At 37.8% G+C, this 20272-nt stretch overlaps 1 protein-coding gene across 3 annotated transcripts in view; it reads right to left on the reverse strand.

Annotated features, from left to right (window-relative positions):
• ADAMTS3 (ADAM metallopeptidase with thrombospondin type 1 motif 3) overlaps positions 1–20272 on the reverse strand; it is a 240524-nt gene that overhangs the window by 16633 nt on the left and 203619 nt on the right. For all 3 annotated transcript variants that reach the window (XM_010969355.3, XM_045506173.2, XM_074344813.1), the window contains 10 exons: positions 20030–20173; positions 19259–19391; positions 17628–17741; positions 15300–15445; positions 13787–13962; positions 12474–12607; positions 11571–11694; positions 8132–8212; positions 6120–6283; positions 475–640 (listed from right to left, as the gene is read on the reverse strand). In XM_010969355.3, the coding sequence (XP_010967657.1) occupies positions 475–640; positions 6120–6283; positions 8132–8212; positions 11571–11694; positions 12474–12607; positions 13787–13962; positions 15300–15445; positions 17628–17741; positions 19259–19391; positions 20030–20173 (1382 nt within the window). The remainder of the gene's footprint in view (positions 1–474; positions 641–6119; positions 6284–8131; positions 8213–11570; positions 11695–12473; positions 12608–13786; positions 13963–15299; positions 15446–17627; positions 17742–19258; positions 19392–20029; positions 20174–20272) is intronic.

Below are 20272 nucleotides of genomic sequence, written 5' to 3' on the forward strand. Positions count from 1 at the left end.
ACAGTACTGACCTCATAGAGCCATTGTGAGTATTCATGCATTAATATATAAAATAGTTAAAGCTGTATCTGGTACATAGTGCAACTAAGAGCTTTTTTATTATTAACACTATCAGAGAAGAAATGCATAGGCATGGAAAGCGAAATTGGAGAAGAAAGGCCAGAACCAAAAGACACTGAATCTGGGAGAGTTTGAGAAGAGTAAAGTGCTTAAGGGTGCCACTCCAGGGATACGAGACAAAAGAACCCCAGGGGAAAGGGCAGGGGGGTTTTAAGAAGGTCTACCTTTGTTATGAATGGATTCATATCCCCTGTAGATGCTGAGTTCAGTAAAAATGCTTTGTCTTTATGTTTTTGTTATGCTCGGTGTTTCTCAGATTGTAGCCTCAATTAGAGACAATCCTTAAGGTAGAAGGAAGAAGACTGGCTTTTATATGAATTACATTTTAATACAACAAATGTGTTCAACTGTTACCTCCACCACAGGGTTTGGAACACTGAGACCAGCTCTTCAACGCCCACTCAAAAGTATCTAACTCCTCCTGGATGACGTTGTTGCTGTTGATGGTAGGTGCGGAGTCCTCGTGGATGATGTACTTATACGTCAGGCTAGAGCGGGTCTCGTTCTCCTGAGGTATGATCTGACACACACGGAACAGACATGTAAGTCACCGGAGAGAGGGCTATGTTTGAACGAAAAATTACAAATATTTCAGAATATGTATCTTATTAGAACTGGAAGACTTTCAAGTAGTTTTCAAACATAGTCTATTTTTCTTTCTATAATACAAGTATGCCCTGTTTAAGAAAACAATACAAATATATAAAATATTTGACCGTAAAACATAAAAAAATACATATACTGAGGGGTAAGAAAAATTTTGTACTATGAAAATAATAACCTTACAGTAAGATTCACCACAGATTTCCTCAAGTTCTTTATCTCCTTAGTGTATTTAAAAATTACTCTTTAAAATAAACTGTTTTGTTATGATAACAAAGATAATAATGTTTCATCCAGAAAATACAAAATGGAAAAATATAAAGAAAATAAAAATCAACCATAATTCTACTCAACCAGAGAAAACTAAGTCACTTTCATTGTTTTGGGATATATTCTCAAGATATTTGCTTATTATCTCTTTGTGTGTGTGTGTGTGTGTGTGTGTACATACATGTTTTTGTGGCCTTGCTTATTTCACTTAATGGGTCATACACACTGTGTGTCATTTCCTAAGAGAGTGAATATTCTTTGAAAACATATTTTTAAATGTCAGCATAGTGTTTAATCCTAGACAGTGTGCATCATTTAATCATACAAATAAACACTTACATTTTGATTAAAATTTATTCCCACCTTTGTGATAGTTTCCAATTTTCCTTAGTGTGCTAAAAAGTAAAACCACTTCTTTATAGTTATTACAACAGACCAGTGAATGGCCCTTCAGAACAGGTAAAACAATTATTACTTTCATAGTAAGTATATGAAAATGCTCCCACTCTGCACTACAAATTATATCATTTTCATCTTTGTTAACTGAATGGGCAAAAGATTGTTGTTTTAACTGCTAGTTATTTGATAAATAATGAAGTTTAATTTTCCTAAGTTTATTGGTCACTTGTAATTTATCCACTTTGCAATGCATGTGCATGTCAGTTCTCTTTTTTTTTATTGCATACATATCTTTTTTTCCTAAAATAATCCATGCAACAGGGATATTAATTCTTTTTATCATAAACTTTGCAAATATACCCTCATTTCCTTTTTTTAATTTTTACTTTTTTAGGGCAAAGCACTCTTTTTTAAAAACCAGTTTTTACTGACTTTCATGTAGCTTTTATAGGATTAGATCAATTACACAAAGGGAGAAACACATGCAATTCATTAGTATTTTAAACTAAACTTCCAGAAACAGCTTTGTTTGATACTAAACCTGCTAAGGTGAAGGATCTAGTTATTTGCATTCTGCTATCTCTTTTTTTCCCTGAGTCTTTGTTTTTAAAACAGCATTAAAAATCAAGCACCAACCCCTACAGTGGCCCTTATATGTGGCCAGATGTCTAAGCTTTCAGCCCCAGATGGCCTCACCGCCATGCTCCAGGCCTCCAAGCCTGGGGTTCCAGTCTTTCAGAGAGGAAAAGAAAAGTCATGGCAACTGAGCACTGCTTGTCCACAACCCCTGTCCTGGCTCCACATTTCCTTCTATCTCCAGCCCACGGGGCTCTGGGGCACACTACTATCACTGGCACGGCCTTGAGGCATCCTGTCCCGGCAGTCAAGCAGCAGGGCTGAGGGCAGACACCTGTGCCGCCGAAGAGCGTGTAGTGCAATGACATACCAGAAAAATAGAGCTCCTGAGCGCCAGTCACTCAAACTTAAAGTAACCTTTAAAAAAGTCTGATTAATGTATGTTTTCCTGTAAAATTGTCTAACCTACGGAACAGAATGAGAGTCCAGAAATAAGCCCACAAAATTTGGACAATTAATTTTTGACATAGATGAAGAGGCAATTTAAGGGAGAAAGGATAGTTTTTTCAAGAAGTGGTACTGGACATTGTGGTGGCTTTAAAAATGTGTCTACAAATCCTTTGACACTTCCCTGTTCGCTAAGTGGAGAGTGATTCTTCTCCCCTGCAGTGTGTGCTGGACTCAGTGGCTTGCTTCCAGCAAACAGCAGCAGGCGTGGAGGGATGTCACTCTAAGATGAAGTTAAAAAGGACTGCCTTCTGTTGTACTCACTCACTTTCTCAGTCCCTTGAATCACTCACTCTGGGAAGCCAGCTTTCATGTGCCAATAAGGACACTGAATCAGCCCATGGTGAGGCCACCGTAGTGGGGAACAGAGGCCTGCCAGCCACCACCTGGAGACACCTGGGAGCCATCTTCTAAGGCCTTTCAGCTGCCATGAGACTGAGCTAGGAAATGAGCAGTTTTTCCTCAGTGGAGCCCTGAGGGGACTACACCCCAGCAAAGAGCAACCCCATGAGATGCCCTGAGCCAGAACTGGCCATTCCAGCTACTCCCAGACACCTGACCCAGAGGACCGATGAGATTATAATGTTGCTTGCGTTCAGCCACCAAGTTTGAGGTAATCTGTTATGCAGCAATATATCATATAAACATCCACGTGCAAAACTAAGAACTTAATGCATACAAATGTATATAAAAATTAACTTAAAGTGGCTCTTAAACTTAAAATGGTGAAAATAAACTGTAAAACTATGAAACTTACCAAAAAAATAAAAGAAGAAGAAAATATTTTGACCCTGGATTAGGCAAAAAAAAAGGCTTTTATAATACCAAAATCTTGATCCATAAAAGGAAAAAATTGATAAGTGAGACCTCAATAAAGTTAAAATATTTTTTCTGTGAAAGACACCACTAGGAGAAGGAAAAGAAACTACAGCCTAGAAGAAAATACTTGAAGATCACATTTCACAGAGGACTTATACCGAGTGTATATAAAGAACTCTGAAAACTCAAAAGAAAAAGCAACCAACTTTAACAATAGGCAAAAGATTTGAACAGACACTTTACCAGAGACAAGCAATTTTCAAAGGGAAAAAAAAAGACTTGGAATTGAGTGGGATGATTTGATTTTGTATTAATATAATATTTGTATAGATAATCCAATGAATATTGATATACTAAATCTAACAATATTTTTCAAATCAAGTTGATACCTTCTGCTTTCATCCATGAGGAAGTAATAGAAGTGCCTTCCTGATATTAAAAATAATAAAACTGGATAGAATGTTTGAAGGAATTTTCTTTTTCTTACAATGGATAACATGGCAAAGGACAATGGTCCCTTTGAGAAGACAAACATGCCAGGTCTTGGCTTCCTGACAGGGTGAGGTCTGGACCCTGGCTCAGGGAGCAGGAGCCCAAACCAAGACATCAGCCCCACTGAGCTGAGGCGGAGGAGGGCAGGATTTGGAACTTTCAGGGCAGGGCACTGAAAACAGAAGGGGGCTTCACAGAGGGTGGCCCAGAAAGCTGCATGGGTCTTAGACTGAGGGCTGGTCTGTGCAAGCCCAGGCCAAGACGCCCCACCATCTACCAATGAGTGGCCACTGCAGGGCTGGGAGCAGGACGGAGATATATGAGGACAGGCAGGGCCGAGGGACTAGGCCTTCTTACGGCCTCCCTCACACGTCAGGGATTCACTTGAGGCACCAGAAAGGCCATGCATTAAGAAAAAGGACAAAACCGAAAGAAACCAGTCCTAAGAAAGAATAAACTATGCCTCAAAGGGTCATGAGGAGCTGACAATAACTTAACTGCCAGCCAGAATAAAACCTAATGCTTTTAAGGAAGGCATAAACCAAATACCCTATAACTTATCATCCATAATGTTCAGTGTGCAATAACAACAGTGTAAGAGGAAGGAAAATGTGAACCATAATCAAGAGGAAAAAAAAAGCAGCCCATAGACGCAGACAACATGAAGACCCAGGGCTCAGAGGAAAAGTTGGACATAATGAGCGAAAATACATGGATATATCAGCAGTGAATTGGAATTACAAAAAAGAACCAAGTGGAAATTCTAGAAGACAAAAGTGCACCATCCAATATGAAAACATGACTTGATGGGCTCAGTGACAGACTGGAGACTTATAGATGACAGTCAGCGAACTTGAACACAGCGTAACAGAAATCATCCAGTCTGAAGAACAGAGAAAAGAAAAAGATGATAAAAGGATGAACAAAGTCTGAGGTTTGGGCAACAAAGTCCACGGGTTTAACATACATGTAAACGAGTCCTAGGAAGAGAGGAGAGATGGGGGAAAAAATAAAACAAATCTGAAGACATAATGGAAAATTTACCTCAATTTGGTGAAAAATATCAAACTACAGAGCCAAGATGCTTGGTGAACCCCAAGCAGGATACATACAAAGACCAATGCAAACCAAGCATGTCACAGACTATGAAACAAACAAACCAAAACAAAACCAAAAGATAAGGAGAAAATTGTAAAAAAGCGGCAGAGAAAACTGACACATTATGTGCCCAGCAGCAATCTAAAGGAGGCAGGCTTCTTACCATGAATAATGGATTCTAGAAGACAAATGTTATATAAATGAGTCAAAAATGGCTCCTGTACATTGGCCCCTATTTATTTATTCACAGCAGGCTGAGACCCATTAGCTCAAAAGCTCTCAGACACCAAACTCAAATTTTCACACATCCAATTGTTTTCAATGTAACCCAAACAAGTAGATTTCTAGCCATCTAGGGTCTGCTTGCTTTGCACATCCTTAAGAAACTGCACCCCAAATCTGCTAATTATAAAGAAGACTTTGTGGCTCTCAGGACCCCAAGTGGCTGCTGCTGCCTTTTGGAACTCTCAGACCCAGGGTCTCCTTGCTGTGCTGCTGAGTGACATCGTCCAGATACAAAAACCCCTTCTCTAGTCCCTCTCTTACCAACCAGGAGTTCCCTTGCCCTTGTCTCCTTCCTGATGGTGGCCCTGCAGGCAACCTGCTAAGGTCACCCGGATAATATGTGTGGGTGCAACTGCCATCTCATGGTCATATCTATTTCCTAGCTCAGCTCCCAAATTCCCAGAACTCCCTACAACAACAGAAAAAAATCCTTAAAGTGCTGAAAGAAAAATAAGCCAAACTAGCCACCCCAAATTTTATATCTAGGGAAGATATCTTTTAAGAATGAGGATGAAATAAAGATATTTTCAGAGAATTGACAGCTGAGAGAATAATTTGCTGGCACACACACCCAAACCACAGGAAACGCTAAAGGAAGTTCTTTATATTGAAGGTAATGATACTAAAGAGAAAATCAGATTTACAGGGAAAAATGAAGAGCATCAGAGATGGTAAACATGTGAGTAAATATAAAAACCTATTTTTTCTTTTCTTTAAAGATAACTGATTACTAAAATCAAAAATCATAATACTAAATTATTTGGTTTATAATGTATGTGTAATAAAATATATGACAAAGTTGCCTAGAGAATGAAAAGGAAAGGATGAATGGAATTATAAAAAACAAGCATCTAAATATTCAGTGTTCAAGGTAAAAATGTTTTGAGAGAAATTAATTATAAAAAATACTAGCTAAACCAACTACACAGCGAGCCTGTAATGCCACATACCAAAACAATAACCGGGTCATGTAAGGGTCCATCGGTGTGAAGCGTTTCAATGTCATCTTCAATGTTATAATCCCATTCCACGCCAAGATCTATGAAAGTCTTCGACCTGACTTCCTCCCCTTTGCCATTTAAAATATAGTGGCCTGTGGCCTGATTCTTAATTGCTAAAGGAAGAAAAATGAGTAACCGGCATCCATTTTATTTTCTTATATTACAGCTTTGAAGATCCATAGTAAGTCTAAACCCTTCTATAAATGAAAGACCATATTTATTAGCATCAAAGCAATCCAAATGAGAGTCATTTTCCCATGTCCTTCCCGTTCCCTTCATTAGGCATTCAAAATTCTCAGGAAGTATTGCTAACTAGTTAAAAACAGTGGCAAGTTGGTTGAAGAGGAGATAAAAATTAACAAATATTCCCATTTGAAAACACTGCCAAAGGGGTTAACAGTTTCTAATTTATTCATCCTATTTCCTCAGAAAGCTGGAAGTATTTTTAAAATAATGGTTACTTCAACAACAATTAATACACATGATTTATACTAGGACAGTGTATACCATAATGTCTTTTTTTTTTTTTTTACTGTGTATCTCTTTCAAGTTAAGTCAAAATATTATAGGTACTCAAAATAGTTGAACTACTGTTTAGGCCAACAAACACTATTCCTTATGATTGTGAAATTCTAAGGCCACAGTAGAATTCCTACTTATATAGCTAGGAAATGCTCTTTACTGGTGATAGAACTTGCAATATATTATATATGTACTATGTATTATAAAATAAAATGTTTTCTCTAATGGATAAAAAAATAACCAACAGGCTTTTAAATTTTGGAGGTGCATCAGCATTTACTGATAAATTAGAAAATAAAATTTTAAAAGTTATTACCATTACTGACAACGTGTAGAAAATATGAGTAATTTTAGGTAAATGCATTTGTTTCTCTTGAGATTTTAAACTAGTCTAATTTTTCTAAAGAAAAATTCTAGAATAAAAAATAGGGCATTTCAATTACTGGAGAAAGAACTACAGCTATACAGCGAGGCTATTATGGAATCTGGTAGTGAATATACTTTAAATTCTAAAAAGAAAAAGTCTATGAAACACCATGAAACAATCAATTTTTTAAAGTTACATATGTCAAAAAAGATAATTTACGATAAATTTTCATAGGTTTGACAGATGAGTTAGTTTCAGAAATCTTCTTAGTGCTTTAATAGCTCAAGAAATATGTGAAAGCTGCATTTACATTTGTACATTCACTTTGAATATAAACCCCTTTACAGTGACATTTCTACATGATCCTCTTATAAAAGAGGAAAAGAATCTTTTTTTTGGAAATTATAAACAGGAACAATTTGCAGATAATAAACAGAAAACATGCAGAAAATGGATCTGCATGTGCCAGTCAGAAACTGGACACATACAGACATCAGGAAAAATTTCATGAGACTAGTCAAATCCAGATGTGCTTGCTGCTCAGTCAAAGAACTTAAAATGCACTAAAAAAGGTAGAAAGGGGCACACAGCATGACAGCAACCAAAATATCAGAACGAATGTGCCAACATAAATATGGCAAATGATTCTGATATTATTCCTTAATTTAGTGCATTTTATTAAAATCTTTATTCTTCTCATCCCCTAATACAGAGCAAATTCAAACTTGCCAAATGATATTTTCCCTCATGCAATAATGAACCAACTCAGGTCTCACCAAAAATTAAAACGCCAGTTTTGAATATTTCTTGTTTTAAAGAAGGAACAGTTGGGAGAAACGACCAACAAAAACTACAGAATAATGCATTTGTAAATAATTTTGAATCCTGCACACCTATGTATAGATAGATACCAAGATATATACATATATATCTATATCTATATATGTATGTATGTATATATAGATATATATAGATATATATGTATATATCTTGGTATCTATCTATATTATTTCTTTGACATTTCTCATTTTAAGTGCATGTTACAGCAGAGCCAGTGGGCAGAATCACTTACCAAGAATATGAGGGGTAGCCTCGTCTTCTTGGATTAACACATGTCTAGCACCAGGGGGTATATCAAACATCTTAAGGTACCCTTTGCATGTGTAGTAAATATTGGAGGAAGCAAAGGAGAGAACAAAAGCAACAACCGTGGTTAGTTGAGCACTGTTTCATTCTTACTGCTCCTGAGTGCAGAAGAGGGCATCCATAAACTGGAAGAAGCAGTTTCAGAAATTAACCTCAAAGCTTTGGTGGCTTTGGTGACATCTGGCAGGAGATCAGAGGAAAATTTTTATTCTTAAATATAGGGAAAGAAGTTAATCTTGTTTCTAACCCATTCGTTACTTATTTTGTGTTGACCCTACAAATTGTGTCAACAACAGTTCTATACTTTTCTGTGTCTTTGTACGTGATTTTAATTTTCTAAACCATCCTTTCAAATGGGTACAATTTCTGGTGCACTTAGTTGGTGAATATCTTGAGATATTTTGTCTGCTTATATATTATTTTAAAAGCCTAAGTGGTAAGCAGAGATAGCTAAAATTCTAATTAATGAAATCTCTTCATATTTCAAAGCCTGCCTTATTTTAAAGAAATTACAAAAGAAAAATCAGTGAGTTGCTTTCACTTATCATGTGATCAGCAATTAATTTTAAGGCTTTAAACAAGTTTTAATTGGGAATGTTTTAAAATATCTGGTGTAGATTTGGTTGGAAAAATGTCTGCAAGTTATGTGGTACATACACCCTAGGCTCAACCTTCTAATTGAGAAATCACAAAACCAACTTGCCTAATAAATTGTCTTGTGTTTTAAAGTCAGTTATCAGTGATATTACAGTCATTGTCCTATAATGCCAAACCTTCTTAGTATTATCACGTATCCTAAAAATTACCTTAAGATCATTTAGAATTAAGATCATAACGATAAAGCAACAATAGTCAGGGCAAACAGAGAAAACAAGATGTTTTCCCTCATTTCCATCAAAAATAAATGAATATAGGAAGATTATGCAACTCACACCTTTATTACATTATGAAACATATAATTCATCTATTATAGATGAGTAATGACAGAAAATTGAGTCTTAAATACAAAATTGCTGATGGAATCAGAAAGAAATCTGGGTTTTCTGTCTTTTCTATATGGACAATTTTTACCTATGGATAGATTTATCTAACTTTTCTAAATATTTATTCTAAATGATGGGGTCATTTTGGGGCCAGGGTTTTCAGCACCTGAGCCTGGGTCACATTCAGTCTATGAAATGTACCATGTTTGCTGGAGTACCAATAGCTAGAGTAATATGCTTGAGATGCCAAGTGCAGGAAACAGCTTGGTGCCATTCATGGATGCCCATCTTTCCGCAGTTTGCTACAACTTACCCAGTACATTTTTAGCTTCCCTTGTTTCAGCAAGAGAAATATTACGAGCTCCTTTGGGTAAAGTGAAGGCGCCTCTTGTCTTCCCTTAAACAGAATGTCTTTAATTAGTTAAGGGTTCGTGTTTATCAAAGTCTTGCTGTTTAATTGACTATACTATAAGCTATGTAGATTTTATCAGGTAATATAGAAAATACGTTCCATAATTTTATATGTTGAAGTCAAAATGCATTTATAATAGTTAGCTAATGCCAATAAACTGTTAATAGTCAATGAAAGTAAGACCAAGCGTGAACGAGAAATGGTATAGGGGATTTGAAGTTGAATACTTGCAGATTTCATTTTCCAGCAACTTGAATTCTTTATGGCACCTCTTGCTTAAATTTTTCCCTGTTGGAAAAGGTTAATTAGTCTATTGAATAACTGTGATGACAACATTAGTGCAAAGAAATGGATGCTAGATTATCTCTGAACAGTTTGAATCCGTATGGCTGGTTAAAGCTTTCTTCTCTTCTTCTGACCTTGATTCACAGGTTTAGCATAATTTTTGAGGTATCTGAAAAAAAATCACTACCTTATGTTACACATAATATAGAATGGATAAATATGGCAAAACCCATTTTCTTCATATGAGTTTACTCTGGAAATAAAACAAAACGAGTTATTTTACACCTAAAAGAATAACACATAACTGCAATAAAGAGCATGGTAAATTATTTCACATTAAGATGGAGAAAATCACATTATTCCACCAAAACCATATGTGTATAATTCTAATTCTGTTTGCTTTATTAAAATAAGATAATCAGCCAGAAATGGCAATATTTGCTTTTTAACAGTTTTCAAAATGGAAAGCATAGTAAATTATCACACAGGAATAGCCAAGACTTTAGTAACGGGAGTAGGGAATGCCTAAGGAAAACAGATTAGAACACAGTCACCTAGCTCTGCCCTCCTCAACACATCAAGGAACAAAGCTGGTATGTGTGGAAATGGCTTCAGTTGGGTAGCTGGGGTATAATGGGAGTAAAAAGAACTAACACAGTTATTCTGTTTGAATAAAGACTAGTTTTTTTATACTTTCTTTTCTTTTTCTACAAGGAAAAATTACCACCATGTCAATGTGCTCTGAGTAAACTAAATCTTTCGTTGTTTTTGTTTTGTTTTATCTTTTTTCTATCATTCCTTAAGAGACTATATCTTGGATGATGTAAGAGGCTTCTCAAGGGAAGTAGCACATTAAATTTATCTTTAAATGTTGAATTCCCAGAAACATTTGCCCAATAAATGCTTAATGAATAACTGAATGATGTTTGTTATAAACTTAAGAAGATATTCATTCATAAATGTTTGTATCTAAATCTTTTATGAAAATTCTGCTGAATATTATGAAAATACTAATAATTTTGCATGCTATTTGTTGCTTTGGTTCCATCTGTTGAACCTTCACCATATGCCTAAGTCCAGGCCACTGACTGTGTAACAAGCACAGAAATTCACACACACAAGCAGTTGTATATCAGGTTATTTTTTGGTCGTATATGCCTCAAACTTGTTTAATATAAAATTTTAAATATTATGTGAAATATGGACCTTACATTAATAGACTTATGAACAGGATAAACTTGTTCACTTTTAAAATAAAAGAAGAAAGGAAGCAAAATAAATGTAATATTTTAAAAGTTGTATTTAAAGTTTCATGATTTTTTTTAACTTCTGATGAGTAATTTATGTGCAGCAGAAAAGTCAGAATAAACAATTCTAATAATTAGGCATAATGCATTTTATTAAAAATACAAAATTAAACAAAACATGGATTTTAGGTAACTACTATAATTGATATTGGTTTTATTTGTTCATTATTTAAATTTAGTAGGTAATTTTTCATCATAGATGCTATGGAGTAGGAACTGTCAAAGTTGCTTAGGTAATGCCGAAAAAGGTAATCTGAATGAAAGTAAATCAGCAGCTAATTTTTTATAGAGAGAGAGAAAATGCTGCATTCCTAAGAGAAGTCTCAAAAATGCAAATCATAGAGAAGGATATTAAGTTCATGAGACACCTCATCTTACCAAGCTTCCTGGGTGTTCTGGTAAAGGTCCCCTTTACGGTTCGACAGTGGGAATTATCTCCTCCGCAGACACCACACTTATCTTCAACCTTGTTAGAACCGATTTCTTTATCACAGCCCACTTTCTGTGGAGGGAACGTTTTAAATGCAAACTTTAATATGCCAAGTAAAGGCCAGCACACGGGAGAATGATACACCATCTGTTTTATCACGAGCCCACAGTCAGGCAGCCTGCACCAACCTTCCACTCTAACTCTGGGTTTTAATAACTCAGTCTCTTAAAGAGCCACTATATACCCAAACGATTGGTACTCTGGGTATCAAAGGACAAATTTCCCACAGGCTAATGAAATATTTCCCCCAGCATCCACAGTCAATCATCCCTACTTTCAGGGAAATTTTAGTTCAAGTACTTGTACTTTTGTTGTGATGTGGATTTCAGTGTTTAAACTTAGAATTAACTGGATGCGAAAGAGGGAGAAAGAGAAGATTTCATTACTTTTTAAACAAAAGATAAAACACATCTGGCACTGAATTAAAAAAAAAAAAAAAGACTTAGGACTATACTGGCGGATGGCTACTATAAAGTAGTCAGAGCAAAAGCACGGTTCCCACGCCTTACTCCCGGCCGCGAGGCATCCGAGTAACTACCCTCCCCCACCCCTACAAGCATCTGCTGGAAATTAGGAAAACTATTTACATCTTGATTTTGCCAGTGACTAAAGTTTGATTTTATTAAGTGCAATTTCTTCCGAATTTAGCTACTGAATTATCTATAGATTCTCACTGTATTGTGATCTTAGTAAGAAAGCGTTAAAAATTTTTTGAAAATACACAGATGAATGAGAGGAAAGGTAGAATGTATGACACTGTGTGAAGCTTTGGGGGAGCGATTTGAACTCACCACGCACTCTCCTCGCACACATATGCTGTACGGGTCTTTGTAGGAACAGCGCGTTCCATCGTGCACCAGCTGCTTCATATAAGCAACATCTCCAGTCTCCTTGGATTGACAGTAAAGGTGGCATCTTTTCTTGGCTGCATAAGATGGACGGTTAAGTCAACTACTTATATAAAATGGTATAGTTGAACAGTACAGTTTACATTAGTTTTAAAATATACACTTTCAATGTGGTTTCCTGAAAACAAAACACCGTGTCAGTAGATAAAATAAGCAGTAGGGGAAAGTATGCATCTTTGGCATATTTGTTTTAACCAGGGTGACCCTACAATTTGACATCTAACCTAGGGTGATTTTGCTAGTGAAAAGGGGCTCTATTAATAACTACACAGGGATAACAGGTATAAACTGAGACTGTCCCAAGCAACCAGGGTGTACGGCTACCCTAGATTGAACCACAGCTGTTCAATGAACGTCCACTCAGAATCAATTTCATTTTAGTGACACTTAAAGCACTGAAAAGGGTTTCTCTTTCGCTTAACCCAATGGCCTAGTATACTTTTTGCCTCTTATAGGATCTCATTAATTAAATCTAATGTAATTTATGTGACTCACTTCACCAAAATAAGTCAGAGTAATGCACTGCAACTTCGAATTCCTACACATACGCATCTCTCCTTTAAAACAGTTTTTCAACTGAACTCTGCAGTGTCTTACATCACACAATAATGCCGTGAATACTCATTTTTATTCACTTAACTAAGAAATGTGTCAAGAAGGTCCCATCTGAACAGATTTCACCGAAAATTCAGGGGAAAGAAGTGAAACATGACAAGGGGATTTCCACGTGCATTTCTTAATAACTAGCGTACAGTACAAAAGTAAAAGGTCATGAAGTGCCTGTTGTTATTCAATAACGGTCTTTTTCTTGTTCCTGACTCAGTTGTAAAATAACTATATCCTCCTCTATTTATTCAGAAAGGAAAGACCACAATATTCCAGAAGCGTCTCCTAGAGGAGGGATTCCAGCTGCACCGGAAAACTCAACATCTCTCACAGGAGTTGCTTTCCACTCGTCTTTTCAGGAGTGACGGTGGTGGTGCTGCTTGCCAGGAACTATTCCATAATTCTCACCTCACCAGAGAAAGGCGTGTGTGAGCCCGATTCTTGGAAACCCAGGAGGACTTACCCCCATAAGCACCAAGTTTTCTAAGTTACCAAGCAGGGATCAAGAGTCCGAGGGATCGGTGTTGACAAAGCTTAAGCTCTAAGTCACCATCCACACAGCAGGAAAAGCGCGGGCGTCTACTACTCACAGTCGGGGTGTTCATACGGCAACCAGTGGTGTTTGGTATTCTGGTATTCGAAGTGGGAGTTACGCTGCTGGCACTGCTGTGCTCTGAAGTCCTCAAAGTGCTTTTGGCATTCTTCTGTATTACAAAGCTGGTACTCAAAATTAACACCAGGACAGTCCTGACCACCATTGATGGGCCTAAAGAAAAGACAATATTGAAAGAGGCCTTTTGGCTCTGGTCCAGCAGTTGAAGCTTGCAGACACAGGGCTGGAGGGCACAAAGCCAGAGCTTCTGAGCTGCCAGCACAGAGTGAATGAACTCATACTTCCTAAGCTTTCCTTTCCAAACGCACTATCCTCTCCCTGCCAGGCGGGTGACAGAAAGAATCCCCAAACTCAACTTGAATCAGTATATTTTAAAACAGTATTATTTTCAAACAATATATTTTAACTGCATGGCGGTATATAAAGCAACAAAAAACAGGGGGGAGGATATCGCTCAGTGGTAGAGCATGTGCTTAGCATGCATGAGGTCCTGGGTTCAACCCCTGGTACTCCCACTAATAACAACAACAACGAAAACCCCAAAACCAAAAAGCAAAACAAAACAAAAAACAAATCTAAAACAAAAAAGAAACAAGAAGAGGCATATGGTCTCAGAAAAATTATATTTTCTCTCACATATAAAACATGCAGACGCAACACAAAGAAACACTGATCACAGCTCCATGCCTCCCTTTCCTAACACGCACCATGCAGACCATAATCCTCTCTTCCTTAGAGAAAAACCGGGAGGATTAAACGGGTTAGCATGTTTAAAACACTTAGAACAGAGTGTGGCTCATAGTGAAACTTAGCTGCTCTTACTTCCATGATTTTTGTGTTTGTTGCTTCTACAAATGCTACCACCATCCCTCCCCACGAAGACTTGAATGTCACACTCAGTCTTTATAAAAGACAGGCTCAGAGCCATCCTGTGGCCAAAGAAAATGGGTACTCACATGTTAACCCTAGACAAGGAAGAATGTCCTAAGTCTGATGTTCCAGTTAAATAAGGGTTGCTGAGTGCACAACAGGGATTCAAAAAAGTTATTCAAGTGAACTAATGGATAACTTTGCCCCCAACAGTTCCCTGGCCTTCTTTCCCCATCTTCCTGCCGCCCACCTCTGAAGCTCTACTCCGAACTCTGAAGTGAGGGAGCCACTGTGGCCGGGCTGCTCCTGCCAACAGCCTGTGCTTCCTACAGCGGGACTCACAGCCTCGGAGCCCAGGGCCTAAGGGCGCAGTGATCCCCTTTCCCGGCTCGCTCCGTAATTCTCCCAAACAACAATTTCTTCAAAAATCTCTAATCTTAACTAAGGACTACTCTTCATTAGACTGATAAATAGGGATCTACCCCAAATAGACACTTAAACCCTTAGTTTTTATGGTCTGTCTTTTACAGGTACTTCACGAAACAGATTATTAATAACATAACATTGAAGCATTTTCTGGTCTCGCCCCAAATAACCCGAACGACAGGAGTTATACTCACATTGGATTATTGCACTGGCGTGTTCTGAAGCGAACACCAGTTCCACACGTCCGGGAACAGGAGCCAAATTTGGTCCATGATCCCCAGTTGCCATCTTGTTTTTGTTGATTGGCGTTCTTCCACATGCAGTGACCCTTATAGCACCACTGAGGAAAGGACAAGAAGCAATCAGGGATCACGCATGTGCTAGAGCCGAAGCTGTTACACAAGGACCCCAGGTGGAGAACTTCACTTCTTGTCTTTTTTTTTTCTTTTTCAAGTGAAAATGCATTTTAAATGATCCCAAAGCACTTACAACAACAAGGTGCCCTATACACAGGGTAATTTAGACTTGCATATGTTAAGTCTATGAGTAAAATGAGAAAATAACATTCACTCAGACAAGTTTTTAAATGACCCATAGACCAGTGAGTATCAAACATCATCATCTTACTGGTTAAGTAAGGATGCTCCGAGCACCTGACCTGCCAGCAGGTGCTAGTCTGTCCTTCATCCCTCCTATTTATAGTATTGGAGTTTTATTTTTTAAGGATGATATGCTCCCCTTTCAAATAATGACAGGAAACTATATGCCTTAACTTAGAAAATAATTATCATAACATGCTGCAAAACACTTGTATGTAGTTTTTGAAATCTCCCTTCACAATGATTCTGAGCAATAGATAGGGCAGACAGATTATCTTTCCCTTTCAGATGAGGAAAACTGGGAACTGGAAAGGCTCATGAGTAGCATAAGGACCCCCTGACCAGAAGTCTAAGTGGGAATACTAAAACCCAGACACTGCAGAGGCTGAGAGCTGAGTGGGCCCAGCATACAGCAGATGCTCAGAAGCTGCTGGTTCTTCTCCTTCCCGACATCTGGACTTGTTTTTTTCATCCTACACACAGTGAAAGTGTTTCTTCAAACTCAACTTCGGTAAATTTAAACAGAACACAAATATATGTAGGGAAGTTAGATGTGCGGAGTTGGCTCACAGGATATCTTTTTCATACAGCAAAAACGAATCAACTCATAGCTGCCTTTGTTTCTTCGGTCACAGGTTTGTAATACCGAATGCGACACGCCGCATGTAATGTGTCTAGCAGAGTGCCTAACATAGTTTAAACATGAATAATGGCGGGTTTTATTATGATGATGATGCTTGTAATTCTTATAGAAAGTACAGTGTATACACATTCAAAATAGAGCTTTAAAGGGCTTTAAAAGCACTAAAAGCTATATAAATCTTCTTTGCCAGGTTTTGGTCCCATCTACAATATCTTATTTCCAAACTAGTCAAGGCTCTTCAACTTGAGTTCTTAACATGCCTTTGTTTTGGGTTTCGTGATCTTTCCCCTCATGAGTGCTGTAGCTTGGCACTTGGCCAGTATCTGAGCATTCAATCCTCACTACACAAGTTGAGATTGAAACCTTCTGGGCATCCTTCCCCAAGGAGCAAGGCCAAATCTCCTGTATACGTTCACATGACTTGATTTCTGGACAACTTTCACAAGGAGTGGGGGTGCCAGCCAGTACATCAAATCCCATTAGCAGGGGCCCAGATACTCTGCTGAGCTGCTGCTGCTTAGCCTATAATTCGTGGGCTGAATGGTGGTCCCAAAGATGTCAGGTCCTCATCCCTGAAATCTGTAAATGTTACCCTGTTTGAAAAACAGTTTTTGCAGACGTAATTAAATAAGGATTTTTAGATGGGGAGATTATCATGGATATGCAGGTGGACCCTAAATGCCATCATATGTACGCTTATAAGAGAGGGGCAGAGGGAAATGTGCACGCAGGAGAGAAGCGAGCAGTGTGGCCCCAAAGTCAGAGGTCAGAGTGGTGCAGCCCCATGTCACGGCCTTCAGGCAGACACAGAGGCTGGAACAGCCAAGAACAGATTCGCAACTAGACCCTCTGGAGGGAGTACCATCCTGACTGCACACTGATTTCAGCTCAGTGAAACTGACTTTTTTCTTCCAGCCCCCAGGACGGAGAGATAATTTCCCGTTGTTTTACGCCGCTGAGTCTATGGTGACTTGTCCTAGCGGCCGCGGGACATAGTGCACGATGTTAACACAGTACCACGATGAAACGTGAGGTACTGTGGTTTTCTTAAAAAGTGTCCATGCATGTCATTTTAAAGATGATTATCCTTATGGTAGCTCACAGAGAAAAAAATGTGACAATGAATATATATATGTTCACGTATAACTGAAAAATTGTGCTCTGCACTGGAATTTGACACATTGTAAAATGATTATAAATCAATAAAAAATGTTAAAAAAAAAAGATGATTATCATGCAACGTGTCTAACATCTTCATTGTATAAACAGATTACACTCACTTTTCCAGCAGCACATTCGGTCCCATCAAGTGGGGGTCCTTTTTTGGTCTTACAAAAGTAGGGGTTATCCGGATGGCTACACCAAAGCTGTTTACATGGGTCAAAGGTTCGGAACTGGAAGAAAGAAGCAAACTCTCAGGGACGTACAGATGGCATGACTCGTACCAACCACAGCTGCTCTACGGTTTCCTCAAGTCATGTTTCTCGGACAGTTTAATTCCAAGTCAACAGTCAAAGTTGTGGCATGGGAAGGAAAAGAACAAAAACCACCACCACCTCAGAATTCAAGTGTAGGGTACTTTTATTCTGCTTTTCTAAAATAACAATGATAATCAATGATTCTCTAGATGACTTTTAATATTCTGCACACTATTTCTATCTTATGGTTTTCAAAGAAACAGTATTGGGATTTTAAAGAGAATTAGCATGCAGATTCTCTATAAGTTGGCAACTAAGACAAAATAAATATTTAAAAATCATAGAAATATTAAAATTAAACATTTTTAAAAAGAGAAATTATTATGAACATTAAATATGAAAACATTATAATGGTTTGGTGGCTCTGAAGCTATCAAATGGCTTCTCTTTATCCCTGTGGGTATGACCTAGTCAGATATAAACAATAAAAATGCCCATCCTAGTGAGCCAACTTAAAGCCGAAAACATTTGTCAAGTTTTCTACATGAGATGATGTATTCCAGGTGTTAACAAAACATCACAATACATTCATGTGATTTATAAAGTACTTTCCATATATTTGATCCTGGTAACTATCTGTGGCTGAGAAATATGGGTTACAAAGAAAGACTATGGTGATGGATACAAGTAAGGCAGTTGCAGAGCCAGACCAGAATCTTAGCTTTCTCACTCTTAAGAATGTTTTTTATTTTCCTAAAACGCTACATTATCATAACCAAATGTGTGTACTTTTTTCTCACCTACTCTCTTTCTAATGGTAAACATCTTATCATTCTTTAGATAGATTTTAAAATACAGATATCAAACACCAGTTTACCCATATATCCATTGTCTACACCACTAATTATCTGCATACAGCCTTATGGTCATAGCTTTTTTTTTTTTTTTAATAAAATTAGTACTCATTTTGAACCTGGGTTTTTTGTTCTGATTCCTATAACCTAATGCAGAAATTGTACATTTCCACAAAAATGGCGCCAACGCTTTAGAATTCTCAGGTCTAAACACTAGTGCAGGTAATTAGGAGCGGACAGCATATGCCTTCCAGACCAAACAGTTGTATGTATCTGCGTGTGGAGCATTTAAAACAGCAGATGAACTTCTTTTGATGAAATATCCTTTTTTCATATAGAGCTTGCTCCAACATATAAAAAGCCCTTGTTTACCAGATGTGTGACTTAAGCAAGTTGCTTAATCGCTATAAGTCCTGGCTTTATCATCTATAAAATAAAAGTATCCCAACTCCCTTCTAGCCTATCAGAAGGATTAAATAAGATAGTATATTTAAAGCTTAGCTTTAGCAGGTAGTGACACAGCAAACACAAAACCACCGGTAGACAGTCTTGCACCAGTGAGTCTGGAGAGCTCACCAAACAGGAACTACACAAATGGATTTCAAGATGCAAAATCTAAATTGACTGTGAGTAACATACCGCAGTGCACATTTTATAACCAACCCCAAAGTCAAAACGACATTGCTCATCCATAGAATAATTGATTCCAGGAAGTTCTGGGAGTTTGGGCCAGTCATGTTCAAAAGGGTCATCAAGGAGACAGTCATAGGAGCTGTAGGAAGGAAAATATTGTGCATTGTTAAGTGTTTGTTTTTTGTAATCATGCTCTAATGAAAAAGTATTCTTAGGTTACATACTCTGGAATTTCATCAGATCACAGAGCACAGTGACAAAGCCACATCTTTCAAGGTTTTTGGTTTCAGTTCTGTTTAGAAAAAGGCCATTCGTCTTCATTCATCCCAGGAAAATAAGCCAAGCATACTTAGAAACGCAGTAGAACCAGGACAACCTTATTCGTGTCCCTAGCTGAACTCCCACATGGTGTGGCAGGGCAGATCCTGACACCTATATGGTATATAGGATACAGGATGTAGGTGGTATACCCTGCAGGCATTACGTGACCATTCGTTCCTCCTCCTCACATCAACTTTGATCATTAGTCACAGATTCCATAAAGAATTTACTAAAAGGAAAGCACAGATTAAAAATTCACTTAGATTCTAGGCTGGTGGCTTAAAATAGTGCAATTACATTATGGAATCACTGTGCCCAAAGCTGAGTCACAAGAAAATGTTTATCATGAACAACAGTTTCCATTCACTGGGAGCTCTGTTATGACCTAGTTCCTAAGAGCCTGTTTTACGTCTGTATTTCTGCTATAACGCTCCCATGACATGCAGAAGGACCTACTGGATGTATCTTTTCAGTTCTTGGCCACTGCACCGGGACCAGTGGTAACGATGAAACGCAGCTTGCACCAAGGGAGCCATGACACTCCCCATTGCGGTCTCATCGCCACACCTGTTGCCTTGTCCATCGTGCTCCATTCCCAACCTGGAATGCAAAGTGACACGCTACTGCTAAGAATCATCATATGGGCCAAGTGCGTAATTTCTGTTTTGAAATTAAGTACCAGGAACAGGTATTTTTTAC

This window comes from Camelus bactrianus, chromosome 2 (assembly GCF_048773025.1).
Source record: "Camelus bactrianus isolate YW-2024 breed Bactrian camel chromosome 2, ASM4877302v1, whole genome shotgun sequence".
NCBI lineage: Eukaryota > Metazoa > Chordata > Mammalia > Artiodactyla > Camelidae > Camelus > Camelus bactrianus.